Source organism: Megascapheus bottae, chromosome 13 (genome assembly GCF_031878675.1).
Source record: "Megascapheus bottae isolate mThoBot1 chromosome 13, mThoBot2.hap1, whole genome shotgun sequence".
In the NCBI taxonomy this organism is placed as follows: domain Eukaryota; kingdom Metazoa; phylum Chordata; class Mammalia; order Rodentia; family Geomyidae; genus Megascapheus; species Megascapheus bottae.
Genome location: NC_143521.1, coordinates 20,538,953 through 20,561,159, shown reverse-complemented (window position 1 = coordinate 20,561,159; position 22,207 = coordinate 20,538,953). Strand labels below are relative to the sequence as shown.

The 22,207-nt window shown below is 35.6% G+C and overlaps 1 protein-coding gene across 1 annotated transcript; it reads left to right on the top strand.

Annotated features, from left to right (window-relative positions):
- Positions 1–3,508: 3,508 nt before the first annotated feature.
- On the top strand, positions 3,509–19,025 carry Enam (enamelin). The gene is made up of 9 exons (XM_090344037.1): positions 3,509–3,562; positions 4,776–4,844; positions 4,961–5,011; positions 6,262–6,303; positions 7,936–8,193; positions 9,990–10,052; positions 12,013–12,069; positions 16,107–16,614; positions 16,699–19,025. Exons 1-9 carry the CDS (start codon positions 3,509–3,511, stop codon positions 19,023–19,025), a joined length of 3,429 nt encoding a protein of 1,142 aa, XP_090200163.1.
- The last annotated feature ends 3,182 nt before the right edge of the window (positions 19,026–22,207 follow it).

Genomic DNA, 22,207 nt, shown 5'->3' with positions numbered 1-22,207 from the left:
AGATGCTGGTGGGGATGTGGCCAAGAGGGATCACTACTACATTGTAGGTGGGAGTGTAAACTCATCCAACCACTACAGAAAGCAATATGGCAGTTCCTCAAAAGACTAAACGTATAGCTACCCTATGACTCAGCAATCTCACTCCTTGGCATTTACCTAATCGTCCAGAAACAAGGACATGCGAAATCTACTAGCACACACTGAAGCACTCTTTACCATAGCAAAGAAATGGAACCAACCCAGATGTCCCTCAGTTGATGAGTGGATCAACAAGATGTGGTATTTATACACAATGGAATGCTATGCTGCCAACAGAAAAAATGACATCGCCCCATTTGTAAGGAAATGGAAAAACTTAGAAAAAATCATATTAAGTGAAGTAAGCCAGACTCAAAGGAACATAGGCCCAATGGTTTCCCTCATTTGTCATAATTAGTATAAACCTTGGACTCTCCTAGGAGAGGTTTACAATAGAACAAAACCTAGATACATCAGGCCATATAGGATGAGGCTAAATGAAAGGACCTCCAGGATATGGAAACAAGAGCTATATAATGTGTGATTGTTGTTCTTAATGGACTATGTTATTTCTCATCTCTTTTGTTGTCCCTTGGTATCTCATATTGTTACAGTATCTTACCTTGCTATCTGGTATATTCCTTTTTTTTTTGCCAGTCCTGGGATTGGGCTCAGGGCCTGAGCCCTGTCCTTGGACTTTCTCAAGGCTAGCACTCTACCACTTGAGCCTCAGCACCACTTCCGGCTTTTTGCTATGTATGTGGTACCAAGGAATCAAACCCGGATCTTCGTGCAGGCTAGGTAAGCACTCTACCACTAGGCCAAACTCCCGGCCCCTGGTATATTCTATATATGTTTATTTGTTTATTTAAAATAGGATAGGGAAGAAGGGAAAACAAGATGAGGGGAGGGAGTGGGGGGAGGAAAATGGGGACAAATACATGAGAAAGGGTATCAATGCTTGTGAAGTAATGTACAGTCTATCTGTCGAATATAATGTAACCCTTCTATTAATTACAATAAAAATAACATTTTTTTTCTTTTTTTCATATATTTTTATTGATACCCTTTCTTGTTGAACCACTCATCAACTGAGGGACATCTGGGTTGGTTCCATATCTTTGTTATGGTAAAAAGTGTTGCAATGAACATTGTTGTGCCATTAAATTTAGTATGTCCTTGTTTCTGGATGATTGGGTAAATGCCAAGTAGTGGAATTGCTGGGTCATAGGGGAGCTCTATGTTTAGTCTTTTGAGGAACTGCCATACTGATTTCCATAGTGTTGTATGAGTTCACACTCCCACCTACAGTGTAGTAGTGATCCCTCCTGGCCACATCCCCTCCAGCATCTGTTGTTATTAGATTTCTTGATCCTGGCCATTCTAACTGGAGTGAGGTGGAATCTTAGAGTTGTTTTGATTTGCATTTCTTTTATGGCCAGAGATGTCGGGCATTTCTTCATGTGTCTATAGGCCATTCTTATTTTTTCTTCAGAGAAGACTCTAAGTCTTTGGCTCATCTTTTAATGGGATGGTTGTTTCTTTGGAGATTAGTTTTGGAGTGATTCAATTTTTTGAGCTGTTGATATATTTTAGATATGAGGCCTTTGTCCATTGTATGGTTAGTGAAGACCTTCTCCCACTCTGTAGACTTTCTAGTTAATGTGCTAGCTATGTCCTTTGCCATATAGAAGCTCTGCAGTTTAATGCAGTCCCACTTATCCAGACTTTCTCTGATTTGTTTTGTTTCTTGGTCCTTATTAAGAAAGTTTCGACCTGTGCCAAGGAGACCTAGTGTATCTCCTATTTCCTCTTGTAAAGTTTTCAGCTGTTTCACAACATTTTATAAAGGTAAACAATTCTTTATTTTTTGTTTTGTCTTGTTTTACTTTCTAAGAAAAAAACAGGTTTGGCACCAGAGGCTCAACCTATAATCCAGAAGCCTGAAGAAATCAGCTTTGGATCAAATTCAATCAGTCTGTTTTAAATTCCAGCCTTAAATTAAGCAAACATCACCATTAAACATTTTTCTTTCATGGAGACTCAAGCACCAAGTTCAACAATGAATGCAAAGCTTGCTCTTGTCAATGAAAAGTATATTGAGGTTTATTTAGACTGTTTATTTTGATTATTTATTCATTATGAATAGTTAGGTTGAAGGGGGTAATCTATAATTCCTTCAGTGAATTTAACACCTGTTTTGTCCAACTCTTTTGAAACTGTAAATCCCCAGCAAATAAATTTCATTTGAATTTAAGAAAAAGCTTTATCTTAAGAACCTTACATAATTCAAATCAAATCAAGTCATTGAACTGCCTATGGATATAACATTTAAATTTATTTTAATTATATATTTTCTCTACATTAATTAAATATATTAAACTGAATATATTGCCTTTTGATAATGGCCAATAATTTCTGACAATAATATATCATTAATACTCCCCTTTGTTCCCATAATATATTTGTATAAATGAAGTATCTATATTCAAAACCCAAATTCACAAGGAAAGCATCTTCTAAATCTTACTGCTGTAAGCTCCTTTTCGTAAACTGTTATTAAACATAATAAGAGACTTGATTTCACAGCTCCTATAATAACACATTATAAATTTTACATTGGATGTTTTTTTAACCTTAAACTCTTTTGATGGCAAAAGCATTTTCCTCAAAGCTGATTGGTTGTACATGTCCAGAACAGTGTTTATATGTGATCTTGCTATGCCAAGCTTTCTGAGAAGGAGAAATACTTTTATTTTAAGCCTTTTGGGTACTGAACATGGCACATTCATGAAGAATTTTTGTTTTATCATTAAGAAATAAATGTGTCTTGTTCCTTGATTATCCCTGGCTTCAGCAATTTGTAGTCATTTCTATATAGACCATTAAGTATATATTTCCAAGACAGACTAACAAGGTTCAAGTAAAAGTTTATTTTTTATATATATTGCAGCTTCTACCTGGCACTGGGTGAGTATTAGAGATTATCAAGAAAAACTGTATAAATTGCCAAATAATTAACTTAATTCATGAGGTTAATGGATTTTTTATTAAATTCCTTGATATTGCTTACTTAATCATTTTTATAGATTAATCAATAGAAGTTTCAACTCCTTATCTTATTTGGCATGTTTGTCTTTCTTGTAGGTTTTCTTCCAAACTCCTTAGACCTCTTAAATACCATATCTTTGTACATTTCCCAGAAAGAAGTTAAGTTTTCCAATAGAAGTATCTCAAAATACAATGCCCATGTCATTTTCTCTCTAATTTAGCTTTCATCCAAATCTTAAAGCAACAGAAGATTAAACTTGACTTTGAGGACCGTCTAATAAGGGTATGATCAGATAAAATAATTAACATGACATGTGCTACCTTAGAGGTAAAGCTTTGCTATCTATCTGATTTACTTATTCTACTCCAATGTTTGAGTTTCTTTCTCATGGTAAACCTTTGTTTTTCCCAAAAGGCTTATGAAAATTTTGGTGAGAAAATGTTGCTGCTTCAGTGCAGAAATAGAATCTCTTTACCTAAACTACATATCTTGGTGAGTATTTTCCTTTATTTTTTCTCCAGGACTTATTCTATCAAGTCACTTAAAAGGGGAAAAAAACACTTTAAATATGTAAAAAGAACCAGTGAGCATCTGTCTTCACAGAAGACATGGAAGAAGTAAAGACTTAAATGACCATAGTACTTCATAGCAATCATTATTATTTCAAGTTCGAAAAATAACCATAGACTTTTATCTAACCATGTGCTTTTTTACTTTTAAAAATAGGCATTTAGTGTAATTTGTTCCTCTAAAAGCAATTATACACTTTTAAAAGTAGAACATACCATAAAAAAATCATCTGACAGATCTACTAATTGTACAAAAGAGAAAATAAGTAATATTTTATATTTGTAAAATAAAGACCAGTTATCACTATGAAACATACTGTAGAGATTAAATAGATAACTAACAAATAAATAAATAAAACAACCAAAAAAAGTTCTCAAAAATATTTATCCATATTTTTAGAAATATTTATAAAGGAAATTTCTCCTAGAATTCTTTATTAGCCTCTGTGTGTTGTACTAAATACACAGTACTAAACACACCTATACTATACTATACTTGCATATTTCAGCTATTATTGGTGTAACAAAGAGATAAATTCACATTCCTGACTATTCCTTCAGCAGAAATTCATTTTAAAGGTAAAACAGTAATAGTAGTAGTGGTAGTAGTGAAGATGATATAAGTTTTAAAAAGAAAAATAGAGAAAAGAAGGAAAAATAGGATTATTCTAATTTTTTCTATTTTATTTAATAAGATTGTTAATTAACTTCTCTGTAATGGAATGTTGTCTATCGTATCTTAGGAAGTAGTACCAAGTCCTGATTTTGAAGTGTGTGCTAACTGAAACTGAGATTATTCTGTATAATGAATATAGTTGAACATCATGTTTCTAGCACCTTGATAACTTTCTAATTTTTAATTTCCACATTTTGTTCTTATGAACCATCTTCTTAGCATTGTTGTTCCTTCTATCCTTCTTCCTCCCCCCCACTGTCCGCACCCACTCTTATCTTTCTTTTTTAATCCAGTTTCTTTGAGTAATAACTATTTAGTAGTTTCTTAACATAAAAAGGACATTGGACATTTCTTACATTTTCTCTTCTCTACTTGACAGACAAGTGAGCATCTAAGTAAGCACAATAATCTAAGTGTAATTATTTTGTAGCTCAAAAATAATATTCAGTTTTATATTTAGGTACCAAATGGGAAAATGAAGATTTTCATGGTCTTTCTAGGTCTGCTTGGCAATTCTGCTGCTATGCCAGTGAGTATTTGTTGTTAATGTTAGACTTTTCTTTGTTTCTGTTGTTGCATAACTGGGGAATAATTATTACTATTATTTCAACTGAGATTTTGCATTTGTCATTGATATTCTTTCAGTTCCAGATGCCCATGCCCAGAATGCCTGGATTTAGCAGTAAAAGTGAGGAGGTATGTATGCTCAGTATCAGAGGTTGTTTTCAAGATTATATCCTAGAAATTCCTTTCAAAGTGAAAATACTAATGGAAAGACAAAGAGTGAACAAATGCAGCAGTGGTACAAACTAGACATTATGATGAAAATGAATATACACTTTGCAGGTGGGGACAGGAGAGAAAAACCAGGAGAGAACAAAGGAAACAATTACATTATCCAAGAAGAATTGAACTCATTGCCTAATTTATGTAAATGTAGCCCCTATGTACATCACTTTTATAGTAACAATTTTTGAAAAAGAAAAACAATGAAATTACTAGTATATTTTCTAACCAAAAATTCTAATAGGAAGGAGAATTGAAAGTCTTAAACTCTGAAATTGAGACAAAGTAGTAATTGTCCCTAATATGATCCTATTTGTATTTCAATATTTTTAAGATACTATCTTTTTAAATATATTTTCAAGATACTATATAATATCTCAAGATATTATCATTTCAAGATAAATGTAAATTTATGCTAAAATCAGTTGACTAATTCAGGTTTTTTTGATGACTTTGTTATCCAGTCATTTATGTTCAATGTGGTTAAAATATAAGTATATTTTATGGTATTCAAACTAAGGATCAATAAACAAATTTAATATACATCAGAAAAAAATTCATCTAAGAATTACTTTGTTCTCAATTCTGAAATTCAAATGAACATCAAAGAAAACCACAAGCTTGCTTTTATTATTCTATATGAATTCTGCAAAAAAAAATGAACTCTGACTTGAAAATTAAAATGCCCCTACATTCTTTTTTTTTTTTGCCAGTCCTGGCTTGCACTCAGGGCCTGAGCACTGTTCTTGGGCTTTCTCAAGGCTAGAGCTCCACCACTTGGGCCAGAGCACCACTTCTGGCTTTTTCTATGTATGTGATACCAAGGAATCAAACCAAGGTCTTCGTGCATGGTAGGCAAGCACACTACTATAAGGACAAACTCTTGGCCCATCCCTACATTTAAAAGAATGTTATTTCTTATTACTGTAAAGGTGATATACAGAGGGGTTATAGATATGTAAGTCAGATAAAGAGTACATTTCTTCTGAACAGTAGCACCCCTTCCCTTACCCCTACATTTTAAAATAAATACTCATTTTAAATTCATGAATAATTAGTAAGTCATTATAATAAGCACTCCTTAAAATAAGAAAATTGACATATTTCTTAAGATTTAAGTAAAAATTTTGTGTCACATTAATAGATCTCTTTCATTGCAGATGATGCGTTATAGTCAATTCAACTTTATGAGTCCCCCATATGTAAGTGCATTTTTATATTATTTCTGAGAACTTTTTGTTTATATTTAGATAGCTGCTATATGGTTTATCCTAGATAACAAAGACACTAAGAGCTATCCATAGTCTTTAATTATAACACAATCATAAAAATAATTTCATTGTTACCTTCATGCAAGATTTTCTCATTATTTATTACTATTGCTTTTTACTACAAATAAAAATTATCTATTAATTGTAAGAATTCTTCATATCCAACAAAAATAATTGTAGGAATATATCACAGTAGATATGTTCATAGTAATAACAATAAAATAGCATAATAAGTGTTCTTGGTAGAATGAATTTTATCTGGATTATCTTGAAAAGTAATATAAAATATTATGAATTTTTTATTTTATTAAAATAACTGTTAGTTAACTTATCACTTGATTCTAATTCTCAGAACAAACTAATGCAATAATTGAATCAAGCATCAATTGGAATGTTTGCAAAATCTGTTAACAAAATTGCATAGTAGAGACATGTCACTTTTTTGTGGCATTAACATCACTGGTCCAACTTTTTCACACCTTCATTCCTGGTTTTATAGTGCCTTTGCCAGTGAGATGAAATTTTCACTAACATAATTGTCTTAAAAATCCTTCATTTTTAATGCAAGATTTACAATATTATCTTCCATCAGTTCTATAATCTTTACACAATATTGTGAGTATTGAGCAGATTACAAGAATAAGTTTTTTCATATATTTTTATTGTAATTAATAGAAGGGTTACATTATATTTGCCAGATAGAAGGTGCATTAATTCACATACATTGATACCCTTTCTCATGTCTTGGTCTCCATTTCCCTCCCCCCCACCCCCAACCCTCATCTTGTTTTCCCTCCTTCCCTATCCAATTTCAAATAACCAAATACAAATATATCCAATATATCGGATAACGAAGTAAGATACTGTAACAATATGAGATAATCAATTTTGAAGCAGAGTTTAGCGTTAAATTGGGGTGAAATGTTTGAAAGGGAACTGACTGCTGTCAGACTTGTATCACCTGATTAATTGGTATTTTAAGGCTATAACCACTTTTGCTTCCCTGTCCATTCTTGAGTTTTGAAGATTCTGAAAATGAAATCAGACTAGATGATGACCTACCTCTAACAAAGGAGCAGTTATGGGACAGATATGGGTGTTAACACAGATATAACTTTTAATCTTTCTTTTCTGTTGTTCTGCTTTTCTAGTTTGCTTTGCAAGCTCATTTCCTATATTGTTTTGTTTTGTTTTCTTCCATCTGACCTATAATAAATTATCTGGGTTTTAACTTTGACATCAAATTCTCTGTAATTTATTTATACTGCTGATACCTATATTAGGATTTCAGATTTAGAAAATCACTGTCAAATATTTAAACTAAAACTAAATTCTGCCTTTCAGTTAGTTTGTTTGCTTTCCTAGAGAACTGAAGCTCATTTTGCAAAACACCAATTAAAGAAATTCTGCTAAAGATGTTAAAGCTATCATTGTTAAGCTCCACAGAATATTTTCTTCTCCATAAGACCTTTTAATTCCTTGGCATGATTTTGGAGACTAATATTAGAAGGTAGTCTACCTCTCAGCCCTAAGGTAATTTCACTGTCTTTGCAACTCTTTCAGATGGCACCTATGATCCCTTTTGGAAACGGTTTGCAATTTCCTCAGCAGTTCCCACAGTTCCAGATGCCTATGTGGCCTCAGCCACCACCTAGTGGATGGCAGAATCCCCCAACACCCAAACACCAGAGCAACAATGATCAAACCCCAGATACACAAAAAAACAACCAGACTGAGACAAACAATCAAACACAGAAGCAGCCTTCAACGTCACCACCAAACGAACCAACTCAGGGCAAAGAGGAGGCCACACCACCTCAGGTGAGACTTGTCCAAAAGTTTCAAATCCGTCATAAGACAATCTGATTTGAAAGGATTCTAGAGGGCAAAACCTCTAAAGAAATACTGCTTCATACTTACACACATACTTCTTCCAGAATTAAATGCATCATTCCATGATAATACAATATTCACTTTCAATATTTACCTAAACTACCCAAAGAATAAATGGCAGCTTTGTTTATAAAGTTTCCAAATACTATTGCCTTAAAGAAAATCCTTCTAAGTCGGTTTTCAGTGGCTCATGCTTGTAATCCTAACTACTCAAAAGGCTGAGATCTGAGAATCATGATTCAAAGTCATCCCAGGCAGGAAAGTCAATAAGACTCTTATCTCCAGTTAACTACCAGAAAACTGAAAGTGGCACTGTGGGTCAAGTGGTAGAGCGCTAGCCTTGTGCTTAAGAGCTCAGGGACATCGCCCAGAGTTTAAGCTCCATGACCATCTTTTAAGGTATGGAATCATAATGGCATATCAGCATAATTATAATATTCAAAAACAAAAGTTCAAATTCTATGCCCATCCCTTATTGGATGTCTAAGGAAACCACTTCACCTTTCTAGACACAAGTTTCGCCATGAAAAAAGAAATGATCTCTAAGTTCTTTTCAGAGTTATGCTTTAGTGAGCTACAACATTCTTCTGAAAGTAACATTACCCTTATACTTCGGAATGACATAAATACTGTCCTGATACAAGGCATGAAGATATAAAAATGGTTTCTCAAATCTCATCCTAAGTAGAAGACAAAAAATACCAACTTTCAGAGCTGGGAGTGTAGCCTAGTGGTAGAGTGTTTGCCTAGCATGCACGAAGTCCTGGGTTCGATTCCTCAGTACCACACACTCAGAAAAAGCCGGAAGTGGAGCTGTGGCTCAAGTGGCAGCGCACTAGCCTTGAGCAAAAAGTGTCCAAAGACAGCGCCCAGGAGGGAGAATTGAAAGTCTTAAACTCTGAAATCAAGACCAAGTAGTAACTAGCTCCAGAACTGGCCAAAAAATAAAAGCAAAAGAAAACAAAAAGAAAAACTTCAGGTCATGTATTATCACATATAGTTATAGGATATTAGAAAGTGAATAAAAAGGTAGTTTTAAGCCTGGCACTGGTGGCTTACTCCTATAATAATAGCGACTGAGGAGGCTGAGATCTAAGGATTGTATTTGTACTGGCAGGAAAGCCAGTAAGCCTTTTATCTCCAATTAAGAACATCAACAAAGTCAGTAGTGGAACTGTGGCTCAACTGGTAGAGTGCTAGCCTTGAGCAAAGCTCAGAGACAGTACTCAGGCCTTAAGTTCATGCTCACTCCAAGACTGGCACCCCTCAAAAAAAAAGATACTCTTAGACTTGGGCTTGAATACTAGTTTGTTGTTTGGTTTGGTTTAGTTTGTTGGTGCTAGTCCTGGGGCTTGACCTCAGGACCTAGGTACTGTCCCTGAGAACATTTTTGCTCAAGGTTAGAACTCTATTATTACAAAGCCTCAGCACTGTTTCCAGAGATAAGGCTCTCACTATTTTTCTTCCCAGTTTGTCTTTAAACCACGATCTTCAGATTTCAGCCTTCTGTGTAGCTAAGATTACAGAAAAGATCCACACATGCCCAGCTTGAATACTAGTTTAAATCATTTCCCTGCCATAAGATTTGGGGCAAGTGATATCACTTCTCTGAATCTCAGAGAATAAAATATAAACCCTCAAGTTTCAAATATGAACATCTGTTTAATTTGGTTCATTTTCATTTATTCTTATTTCCACATAACTCTGATTCTATCTTTTTCTAGCCATTTCCACCATTCGGCAATGGGCTATTTCCCTTTCAACAACCACCATGGCCAATTCCCCAGGTAAGAACTTTTCTTTCTTTTTCTTTCTTCCTTCTCTCCCACCTTCCCTCCCTCCCTCCTTTCTTTCTTTCTTTTTTCCTTTCTTTCTTTCTTGGTCAGTCATGGAGCTTGAAACTCAGGGTCTGGGTGCTCAAAGCCAGAGCTCTACCATTTTGAACCACAGCGCCACTTTCGGTTTCCTATTGGTTACTTGGAGATAAGAGTCTCATGGACTTCCCTAACCAGGTGTGGTTTTGAACCCCAATCCTCAGATTTCAGCAACCTGAGTAGCTAAGATTACAGGCATGAGCCACCAGTGCCCAGCTTCTCTTTTTCTTTACACTAGAAATGAAAGACAATAAGTAATAAAGTTCATTCACTCTGCTAGAATGTCATACCAAACAGTAGAAAATTTAAAACAAAATCATCATACCAATAATTATTCAGGAAAATATCTGATTAAAAGAAGTAAGGGCTAAATATGTTGGCACAGAGCTATAATTCTAGCTCTTAGGAAGGCTAAAATAAGAAGAATTCAAGGTTAACCAGGCTACATAAGAAATTTTCAAGCTCAGCTTGAGCATTACAGGTAGACTTTGTATAGTAAGTATATTACTTAAGTTTTTTAGCTGATAGTAGAATTTAAACTCAGAGCATTTCTGGTAGCCCTCTACAGCCTGAGCCATACCTTCAACTTGGTTTTATTGGATGGTTACTTTGAAGATAGAGACTCATGAACTTTTCTGCCTCTGTTGGCTTCAAACCAACATCTTCGGAATCTAAGCATTACAGGCGTAAGCAGCTGATACACATGTGAATTATGATTTTTTTGAATAAAACATTTACTTTAACTGCTGGCATGACCACAATTTAAATCACTGAACAGCCATTAATTATCAATTAATAACTTAATTTTAAAGGTTTGTGCTACTTTGTGTCTATTCCCTTACTTTTCTAAAAGATTCAAAGTAACATTGATTAATTCCATATAATGTAATGGAGATATTGATATAAAGTAAAGTTCAAAAAACATTAAGTTATGATTAAACTAAGATTTCTTCCATCTTACCCTATTGTTGCTAGGCACAGATATGTAATTATAAAGAATCTTACAAAATAGTTACATGAATTTTAAATTTTTTAAATAACAGTGAACTTTAACATTGAAATTACACGGCAGATATGTAAATATGAATAGCCAAATAAATTACTTGAATTAAAGAAATAATTAAGACAAGTTATTGAGAAAAAACAAAAAATAATGTCAAGAAATATTTAGAATAAAAAGCATTTGATGGCTATTCATTCTGCTATGGCAGAATGCCATACAACTCTATAATCAAGAGAACTTCTTATCAATAAGGAGAAACAGTTCCTTAGTTTTTTGTCTTAAATAACTTCCTTTTACTGGCCATACTGAACTAAGGAAACTAGGGAAGTTCTAGGTAAATCTCAAAAGCAGTATGACTTTCACAATGAAATGTCTATTAATATCATTGACGTAGTATACCTTGAAAGCCTGTCAGACCCAAACTATCTTTTCAAAACTCTCCAATTTTATAATACCTTATAACTTTATAACACCTGATCAAACACTGAATCGCCAAATACAATATCTTACATAATATATCACTCACATATGTGTGTGCAAGTTGTTCCCTCTTTCCTTCCTCTTCCCCTTGTAAGCTAGGGTATGATATGTGGTTGGGAGGTAATGAGTGTTTGAGGTAGTGGAGTAGGGTGGTTTCTAAGAGATGTGGTTATACAAGTTTTTAAAAAAAGATGATCCAAGATCCATTTGAAGCCTTGCATTTGTCTATAGTCATTAACAGATCATCTTAATAGTCAAGTAGTGAGAATCAGTGACTCAGGAGCTAAAAGATTACAGTATCCATAGGCAACTCACTTGAACTTCATTCTTATAAATAACCACTTAGCAAATGGTTTCCTTCTGTGTTCACCGAAATTTTTTACCTTTCAGAGGGTACCTCCACCAGGGTTTGGACGTCCACCTCTCAGCAGTGAAGATGGAGGAGGAGTAAGTTTAAGTAAAGCTACATTCCCTATTAAGAATTACAGGCTCAGGCTTGTGATCCTAGAAACTCAGGAGGTTGAGATCTGACGATCATAGTTAGAATTCAGTTCAGACAGAAAAATCTATGAAACTCTTACCTCCAATGAACTACCAGAAAAATAAAAAGGAAAGGAAAGAAAAAGCCAGAAGATCTGGGAATGTGGCTTAGTGATAGAGTGCTTGCCTAGCATATATGATGGAGCCCTGGATTCAATTCCTCATTACCACATAAACAGAAAAATACAGAAGTGGAACTGTAGCTCAAGTGGCAGAGTGCTAGCTAAGCAAAAGAAGCTCAAGGACAGTGTCCAGACCCTGAATTCAAGACATGGGACTGGCAAAAAAAATAAAATAAAATAAACAAAAGCTGTGGCTCAAGTGGTAGAATACTAACAAAAACAAAAAAAAAGATCAGGGAAGGGGCCAGGAGTTTGGTCTAGTGGTAGAGTGCTGCGTAGCATGCACAAAGACCCTATTCCTCGGTACCACATAGAAAAAGCCAGAAATGATGCTGTGGCTCAAGTGGCAGAGTGCTAGCCTTGAGGAAAAAGCCCAAGGACAGTGCCCAGGCCCTGAGTTCAAGCCCCAGGACTGGCAAAGAAAAAAGATAAGGATAGTTCCCAAAAGAGAGACAAACAGACGGACAGACAGAGAGGAAAGAAAGGATAAAGGAAGGAAAGAAGGAAGGAAGGAAGGAAGGAAGGAAGGAAGGAAGGAAGGAAGGAAGGAAGGCAGGCAGTCAAGAGAAAAGGAATTGCAATCTAATAGCTTATTCTTATAGTCAAATCTAATAATAAAAAAGGCAAAATGTAACAAATATATTTTAAAAAACTAAAAAAAAAGCCAAAATGCAACAAATAAACCTTCTGTAGTTCAAGCTCCCAAGATTTTTTTAAGTTAAATAACTCAAGCCAGTGACCTACATAAAATATGATCGATTATTTCTTTTCTGCGTGTATTTCAGAGATCTTTCTCCTGTAATTGCAAATGAAATTAACAGGGTATTTTTATTTTTGTTTTATTTTGCGCCAGTAGAAAGGCTTGAACTCAGGGCCCAGGTACTGGTCCCTTAGTTTTTTCATTCATGGTTAGCATTCTGTCACTTGAGTCACACCTCTACTTCCTTAATTACAGATAATAATCTTATAGACTTTTCTGCCCGAGCTGGCTTTGAACCGTGATCTTCATATCTCAGCCTCATAAATAACTATAAGAGTACAGCCATAAGTTAACAGTGGTCAGCTAGATGTTTTAAAAGTTGATACCTGACTCAGTATTAGACAGAATTAAAGAGAAGAAAGTTAAGAATAACTTAAAATGTTGTCCTGAGAAGAGAAATAATCATTTAAGTACCTCATTGTTCAAATAACTTGAAGCCCTGAAAAGACTAACTACCAATTTTACTTCCTGGGTTACAGGACAAACTGGACCCAAACCCCCATTCTTAAAATACCCTGTCCAATAGGTTATTTTTACTTTTTTTTTTTTACTAAATCCCTCCAGGAAACAACTCAAATACTCTTAAAATATCCCTGCATTCTTTAATCAGGTAAGTCATTTTAGCATCATAGCATCCTACCCTGGAGCTTACTTCTTTTTCACTAAGTATTTAATGTGTGCTAAGGCAAATGCAGAAACCTATAAGCTGATGAAGGCAGGAAAAAAATTCTTAAAATATTGAAAATGAATATTAATATGTCAATAACAATACAAAGTGCTTTCAAAAATATAAAATATTCAAATAAAAATAATTCGGATAACTACATGAAACCTAATCTAGAAACTGGCATTTCAGATTTTCACAAATGAAATAAGAAAGTGAAACAGAATAGCCTAAGCAGTTATCAAATCCATGAATGCTATATTCTATCTCTTGAGGACACTATCCAATTTCTTGCATGATATTGGATATATCTTCTTGTCTGTCTGTTTCATCATCAATGTCCACAAATGAGGATGAAAAAGGCTTTGGAGGTAGTTCAGAAGTAAAGGGCTTGCCTATAATGCCCTTGATCTAATCACCAACACCATGAAACAAAATGCTAGACAGATACAAAAAAAGTGAAAGGCCAAGTTTGTAATGATCAAATCATTCATTAACTGATAAAATAAAAAATTAAGCACTTCCCACTGGGCTAGAAAATGCATGTAAAAATATTTTCACTCAAAACTTTATATAGAAAAATATAGTGGGGCCAGGTGCAATGGCTCACACCTATAATCCTAGCTATTCAGGAGGCTGAGATCCGAGAATGGTGGTTCAAAGCCAGCCTGGGCACTAAAGTCCATGAGACTCATATCTCCAATTAATCACCAAGAAAATGGAAGTGGTGCTGTGGCTCCAGGAGCAGGGTGGTATCATTGAGCTGAAGAGCTCAGGGACAGCACCCAGGCCCAGGGGTAGGGCAGTAGCCTAGAGCTGAAGAGCTCAGAGACAGTGCCCAGGCCCAGAGTTCAAGCCCCACGACCAACAAAGTAATAATAATAACAATAATAATAATAATAATAATAATAATAAAAAGAAAATGCTAGTGAGAGAATCCCAAGAAGATAAGTTACAGATATCCAGTATAATGATCATTATGGCAGAAGTCTACACTGCCATAGTGACTCATGAATAGAGTCTGAACCCAATTCTGCCCATTGAAGTCAGGACACAGTGGTCAACAGTCAAGTTGTGTCCTGGAGGATGAGGTAAGGTATAAGCCAGGAGATAGAAACATGTAGTTGGAAAAGCTGAATATGAACAAGCCATTTTCAAACACACTGAAACACAGAATTAAGTACTTAAAGAACTAGTAAAAGTTATGACTTGCAAGTGCAGAAATATGAATGGGAGGAAATAAGGTTGAATGTTATGCCTAGAATTATTTTTTTAAAAATGTCAGGCCCTGGTTGCTCACACCTGTATACCTAGCTACTCATGAGACTAAGATCTGAGGCTTGTCCATAAGACTCTTATCTCCAAGTAACCACCAGAAAACCAGAAGTGGTGCTGTGGCTCAGAGTGGTAGAGACTGCAAGCCCTACAGCAGGCAAAAATAATTTTACTAGTACACATATATAATAGTATATATAATTATAGTATCTGTGTTATAAAAATAATAACTATATAATATGTAACTCTTATTGGGTATTCAGCTAGATCTAAGCACTATCTTTTTTGACCCTCATGAAAAGATCTGTCAATATTATTATTTGCTCCATATTACAAATGAAGAAAATCAGGTTAGTCAAGAGTCATGGTACTAATAATAACAGTGAAAAAGGATTTCAACTCACCTCTTTAGAGCCCCACTTTCAGTACAAAGTTGTACTGTCCTCTATGTTTTGTTAAGGATTTTAGAGTGCATCCTTGGAGGTAAAGAACTTTACAAATTTAAAGACAGTGGCAGAATCATACCTATGAATGCCTAGCCTCCATCTCAACTGTCATGGTCAAGGAAGTAAATATTACAAACAGAAGAGCTAATAAGGAAATTACTACATTAGTTCAGAATAAAGCAATAAAGGAAGAAAGGACAGATACATTTAAGCAATTAATTGAGAAAATAAAAGAAAGAGCAAAACTTGAAAAAACTGTGTGAACACTCTTGGAGAATAAAGTTTGTGGGTTGATGAGCCCAGTTCTGGTGCATTCCTTTGGAGATACTTGTAAAATCTGTAGTGCAGTTTTGCTGAACTACAGATGTATACCTCAAGAAATGAGAATATATCCATATTGGGAATACTGGCATACAAATAGATTATACAGGGTAAATCTGTAAAATAGAGAATTGAATAAAAATTACAGTAAATTAAAAACTCTTAGGTTTACCATCTAGGCCCAAAATATCAGAAAGTACTATCAGGAAGAAACCTAATTTCAAGGAAGGAACCACAGCTAATGGTGTTTAAACAGCATAGAAGGTCTGAAATTTCCCTATTATACTAAAAAATTCCAAGCAAGTATATGATGGGAAACGAAGAATAACTACTGTTTTTCATCTTCTTTCCTACAGAATCCTTATTTTGGGTATTTTGGATATCATGGCTTTGGGGGTCGCCCTTATTATTCAGAAGAGATGTTTGACGACTATGAAAAGCCTAAAGAAAAAGATCCTCCTAAAGAAGAGAGCCCAGCCACAGAAACCTCAGCTAATTCAACAATTACAGAAACTAATTCTACCCAGCCAAATGCAGGAGGGACTCAAGGTGGAAATGACACCAGTACAACAGGAAATAGTGCTCCTGGGCAGAACACTGGAAGCAACCCTACAGCTCAAAATAGGGTCTTCCCACTCCCTAGAGTTAATGTTTCAGGTCAAGCAGTTACCAGGAATCAAATCCCATGGAGACCAAACCAGCCAAATATTTATAAAAATTATCCAAATCCTAATATCCGAAATTTTCCTTCGGGAAAACAATGGCATCCCACTGGTACTGTAACAGATCACAAGCAGTTTGGGCCTTTTTACCAAAACGAAAAAGTTCAAAGGGGTCCTCAGTGGAACTCTTTTGCTTGGGAAGGCAAAAAAACAGCCCGTCCAGGAAATCCAACTGCACATCCTGGAAATCCAACTACTCATCCAGGAAATCCAACTGCTCATCCAGGAAATCCAACTGCCCATCCAGGAAATCCAATGTATGGAAAATCTTACCCTCCTACTTCAAGAGTCAATTATCCCAACTATGCAGGAAATCCAGTGAATTTCAAAAGAAAACCTCAGGGGCCAAATAAACAACCTGTGGGGACCAATGCTGTCTCATTGGGTCCCAAACAGGGCAGTGTTGGCCGCAATGAAAATATCCAAAATCCAAAGGTAAAGTCACCAGGTCAAAAAATCACTCCTACAAAGGCTACACCTGCCCCCTGGAGAAACTCTCCACATTATGAAATTAACAAACCAAACTATAAAGTGCCTCGCCCCGAAGGTAACATGATAGGCCCAAATTTTAATTCTGCTAATCAACGTGAAAATTCCTATTACCCAAGCGGAGATTCCAAAAGAGTACCAAGTTCCAGTGCACAAACCCCGAATCATAATTTACCGAAAGGAATTGCTTTAGAGCCCAGAAGAATCCCTTACGAGTCTGAAACTAAGCAGCATGAATCAAACCACAATACACATCAACCTGTGTATGCTAAGGAAATCCCTTCTCCCACAAGAGAACGTTTTCCTGATGGAAGAAATACCTGGAACCACCAAGGAATCCCTCCACCTTTTAAGGAAAATCCTGCAAGGCATGAAAAACATTTACCTCATCTGTCCCATGGCTCTAGCAGAAATGTTTTCTACCCTAATTATAGTCCCTATTATCCTAGGGAAAACTCAGTATATGTTGGAGGCAATATATGGGATGAGAGAGTTGATACTCCCAAAGCTATGAGACAACCAGAAAATTCACAATATGTCATGAATGCTCTAGACCAGAAAGATGCTGTTCAGTATAATGAAGAAGATCCAATTGATCCAACTGGAGATGAATCTTTTACAGAACAAAATAAATGGGGTGAGGATGAGATGGACTATAAAGGAGACTCAACAATTAGGCCTTTTAAAACTCAGCACTATGCCTCAAATCAACCAAAGGAATATTTTCCCTATTCCTTAGGTAATCCATCAAAACCCAGGGAAGATTTTATTTATGGTGAATTTTATCCCTGGAGCCCAGATGAGACTTTTCCATCATATAGTCCTGGTCCTACTCTAACACCACATGTGGAGAATGGGGACTACTATCTTAATAGTGCTATTGGACAAGAAGAAAGCACTCTGTTCCCTTCATGGAACTCCTGGGACCACAGGATTCAAACCCAAGAGCACAAAGAAAGAGAGCCATATTTCAACAAAATTTTCTGGAAACAGTCAACAAATTTACACACAGCTAATCTACCAGACCAAAATGAGAATTATCTCTATCCCAGGAATTCCCCAGTTGGACTTCAGAAAAATCCAACATGGCACGAAGATGAGAATTTGAACTATGACTTGAAAATTACTAGATTAAATTTACCAGAGAAAGAACATTTGGCTTTCCCAGGTCTAATTCTGGAAACTCACCCATCAGATCAAAAAGAGGCACATTTATTTCACCAAGGCCAGAGAGGTTCCTGCTGTACTGGTGGCTCTATACGGCCTAAAGACAATCCAATGGCTCTACAAGACTATACACCATCCTATAGTCTTGCCCTAGGAGAGAATCAAGACACAAACCCTATATATTCTGAAAGCAGCAATATCAAATATACAAGATCTGTTGTCTCTCCAGTAGGTATCCTACCTGAGCAAAGGAATAACTCAGAGAAGGAACTTCCTGGAGAAAGCCAAAGCCCAAGTCTTTTTAGGGATGATACGTCCACTATGAGAAAGAATGCACCATGTTCTATAAAGAATCAACTGGGACAAACAGGAATTATGTCCTATCCTGATGCCAGCACCCTTCAATCAAAGAATTTACCTTGTCTCACAAATGATTTGGGAGGAAATAGAAATAATGAACTGGAACAAATTTTTGAGAGCAACCAGCTTAGCAAAAGAACTGTTGACCTTACTCCTGAGCAGCTTGTTATTGGTATACCTGACAAAGATCACAAACAAGAAGGCATTCAAAATGAAAATGAAGGAAACGAGAACATCAGGGAACAGCAAAGACCACCTAATATCTTGAAGATACCATGCCTTGGCTCCAAATTAACAAAACTTCACACCTCCACCACAGTAACTCCATCTAGCAATGGAAGGCAAAGCCCATTTGATGGTGATCTTTCTATGCCTACTGAAAGTCCTACTACATTAGTTGAGTTAGCTACAGGGGAACAACTTAAGAATATAAATGGAGACAAGCTTAATGCAGATAAAGATACTTCATTAGAATCCTTTGAAGGAGCTATCGATCCACAGGACCAAGCAGATGGCTGCTTATTACTTCAGGCCTAGGGATTATTTTAACCAAGTATTCTTAGAGGAAAGAAAATAATACTCTATGCCAATGGTTCCTCAATGTTTCCCCCAAGAGTTAAGTATCCCCTTGATAATCCTTAAGTATGTCTTCATTCCAGTAGTAGAGGAATAGTGGCCTAGGTGAAGCTAATGAAATTGGGCCTTTTCGGGGGTGGCTGAATCCAGCTCTGTCACAAACCAGTGAAGACTTAAGAAAAGGTACAAAAGCCATAACCACCCCTGCCTTGAAACTTGGAAACTACTTTGTCTGAGTTTCCTTTTGCTTGCTGATTCCACCTTTTTCTTGCAAAACTCACTATTTGCAAAATGATCTGGTTTGTATGTCTTAAAGGCAGATAAACATTCCATTTTGGGTGGGGAGATCCATACACCAGTATAATCCTGATGCACTGTATATTTTATTTTATTGCATTTATTTTTGTTCAGTTTTTTCCTAGTTAATATTCTCTTTACATTTTTCTTCTATTATCTTTATTATTTCCTTTATTACCTTTGTTCCTTCATTCTCTCTCAACCATTCTATAGTTAGCTTTCTATTTTTAATCCCCCATCTTTCTATCACTTCCATACAGGGATGACTATCATAAGCTATAATTAGTCTTTTATGTTCACTTCCTCTATATGTCTTCCTTTCTTTCCACTTTACTCTTCTGTTTTCTTATGTGTCACTTGACAATTAGTCCCTTTCGATTATCCTCCTTCACTTTCCCTCCTTTCTCAATTACTCTCTAAATTCTACCACTCTCCTATTTTTATTTCTTGGCCCAGCCAAACATTTACTGTAAGATATATTCGAAATAGCACACCATGATACTTTTTTAAAAAAAATCTTCTCATAATCTCTATCAGGTAGACAGTTCAATTGAAGTAGTATATTCCAGGAGAAGGGGAGACAGAATAGTTATCAGAATTAGAAGCCTAAGGCAAAGACTTGGGAAAGTAGGAAACGAAGAGCTAAAGAAACTGTCACTGTGGAACTGATCATCTAAAAAACATACAGGGACTTCCCACATCCCTTTACCAGTTCCTAATTTCAGAATCCATAGAATCTTATGCAGATAAAATCCTCAATATATTTACCTTTACTAGTTCAGAATAAACTATTCTACCAATGTATACTACTACTAACATGCTTATTTTTCATGTCCTTGTAGAATTATTCACAGACACAGTTTCCTTGTATCTTGAATAAATAGTGTAAATTATTTTGTAAAGTAGATATTTCTATGTTGTCTTGAGTTTTATTGTTATTTTTACTACTATTAAAGGCATTTCAGCCTATTATTTGGATATTTGCTTGCATAGAGGGGATTTCCTTGAAAGCTACCTTTTAACTGTGTGGCAATTCTAAAGAGAAAATTTTCTGGGACAGATTTCATAAAATCTCAGAGATCTTGGAAATACAATCAAAAAATTTCTAAGGAAAAGAAGATAATCCTTTCACTGAATCTTCTAAAGTACTTATTACAATGTCTTCTCCATAGAAAATGCCACTACAATTGATTGAATGATTTTTGAATGGCTTTCAACATTTGCACAAAAATACTATAGCCTGCCTTCCGTGCAAGTATACATGTAAATGCTAAATTAAATGATGCATTTTATATATATTCACTAACATTTATATCCTAGAACTGTAAATTATTGTGCTATCCACTAGTATATTCAATTATTCACCACCCTGTCAGCTTTATACTTTAATCATGTGTAGAAAATCATTAACTTATTCTGTATAAAACTATTCTTTAAGAATTACCTTCTCAAAATAAAATTATATTTGATTGCTTTTTTCAAATGACATTTTAAAGTCTCTATGGGAATACTTTCATTGTAAATACTCTACTTTTCTCAAAATATGAGTCACATAGTTGCTTTGAAAAATACTTCCTATACATCCACCAGTACCTCTGCTTGCATTACCTTCTGAGGCTTCTGTAATTAAAACAATGTAAAATGTACCACGTAACCAAAAATATCTAGCACATTTGAGACCATAGTAAAAAAAAAAAAAAGGGAAATATCCCTGTAAAAATTGGCTCTTCCTTGCTTGCCTAGCATGCACGAAGACCCAGGTTTGATTATTTGGTACCACATGCAGAGAAAAAAGCCGGAAGTGGTGCTGAGGCTCAAGTGGTAGAGTTCTAGCCTTGAGAAAGTCCAAGGACAGTGCTTAGGCCCTGAGCTCAAGCCCAGGACTGGCAAAAGAGAGAGAGAGAGAGAGAGAGAGAGAGAGAGAGAGAGAGAGAGAGAGAGAGAGAGAGAGAGAGAGAGAGGGAGGGAGGGAGGGAGGGAGGGAGGGAGGGAGGGAGGGAGGGAGGGAGGGAGAGAGAGAAAATGACTCTTCTTGTGAGCCACAAGGATGCTTCCACAAGCCTGGATATTAGATCTGAGTTCCTTACATTACAAAGGTTATTCACTTTGTGTGTCCTGGTTAAATGATTCATAAACCTTTAAATCTGCTCTAAACTTAAGGTATATACAATAAAGATAACAGACTATGAAAATAATTCCTCTCTCCTTTTTCATAGTGTTAGGTATCAATCCTTTTTCACAGTGCCAAGTATCAAACCCAGGTCATGCTACACGAATGCTGTACCTCTGAGCTACATGCCTAGCCCTGAGAATGATACCTCTTGCTTCTAGCATCCTCACCTCATTTCTAGTGCCCCACTTCTAGGTGAGTTTGTACATCTAGCCATTATCACTTACTGATTAAATAGTTTTAACTTATACTATCTTTACAAAGTGAATAAAGAAGAAAATAATATCTGAGGATTGCAAACATGGGAGCCAATCCAGCAAGACTAATACACACCTGTCTTAAAAGCTTTTTGGCCACACAGTCTATAATGAAGTACTCTTGAGGTACTGGTCCAGTTGGTCCAGGAAATCTTATAGTTCTTCAATATTTAGAAGGCAAAGGATGAGGATGAATGTAACAGCTAGCCAAATCTCTGAAAATTCAACCTACCAGCCTTATTGTAAAGTATCTTGAAACCTCTGGCTTTTTGGTACATCTCAAATTATAAAACACACTTTTTTACTTTGGTCAGCTCACATTAGAGTCTTAACTTTATACATCCTCAAAGACAATTTTAAGTTACTTTGATCACTTCTTTGTCTTCCTCATTTACCCCAATCATCTTAAGAAACATAAA

What these genes read in the sequence shown, in the direction of transcription:
- Enam (XM_090344037.1), top strand. Translation starts at nt 3,509, where the DNA reads ATGTTGCTGCTTCAGTGCAGAAATAGAATCTCTTTACCTAAACTACAT. An exon ending in TTAGCAGTAAAAGTGAGGAG is followed by an intron (nt 5,012 to 6,261) that starts GTATGTATGCTC and finishes CTTTCATTGCAG; the next exon opens with ATGATGCGTTATAGTCAATT. An exon ending in GCAGTGAAGATGGAGGAGGA is followed by an intron (nt 12,070 to 16,106) that starts GTAAGTTTAAGT and finishes TCTTTCCTACAG; the next exon opens with AATCCTTATTTTGGGTATTT.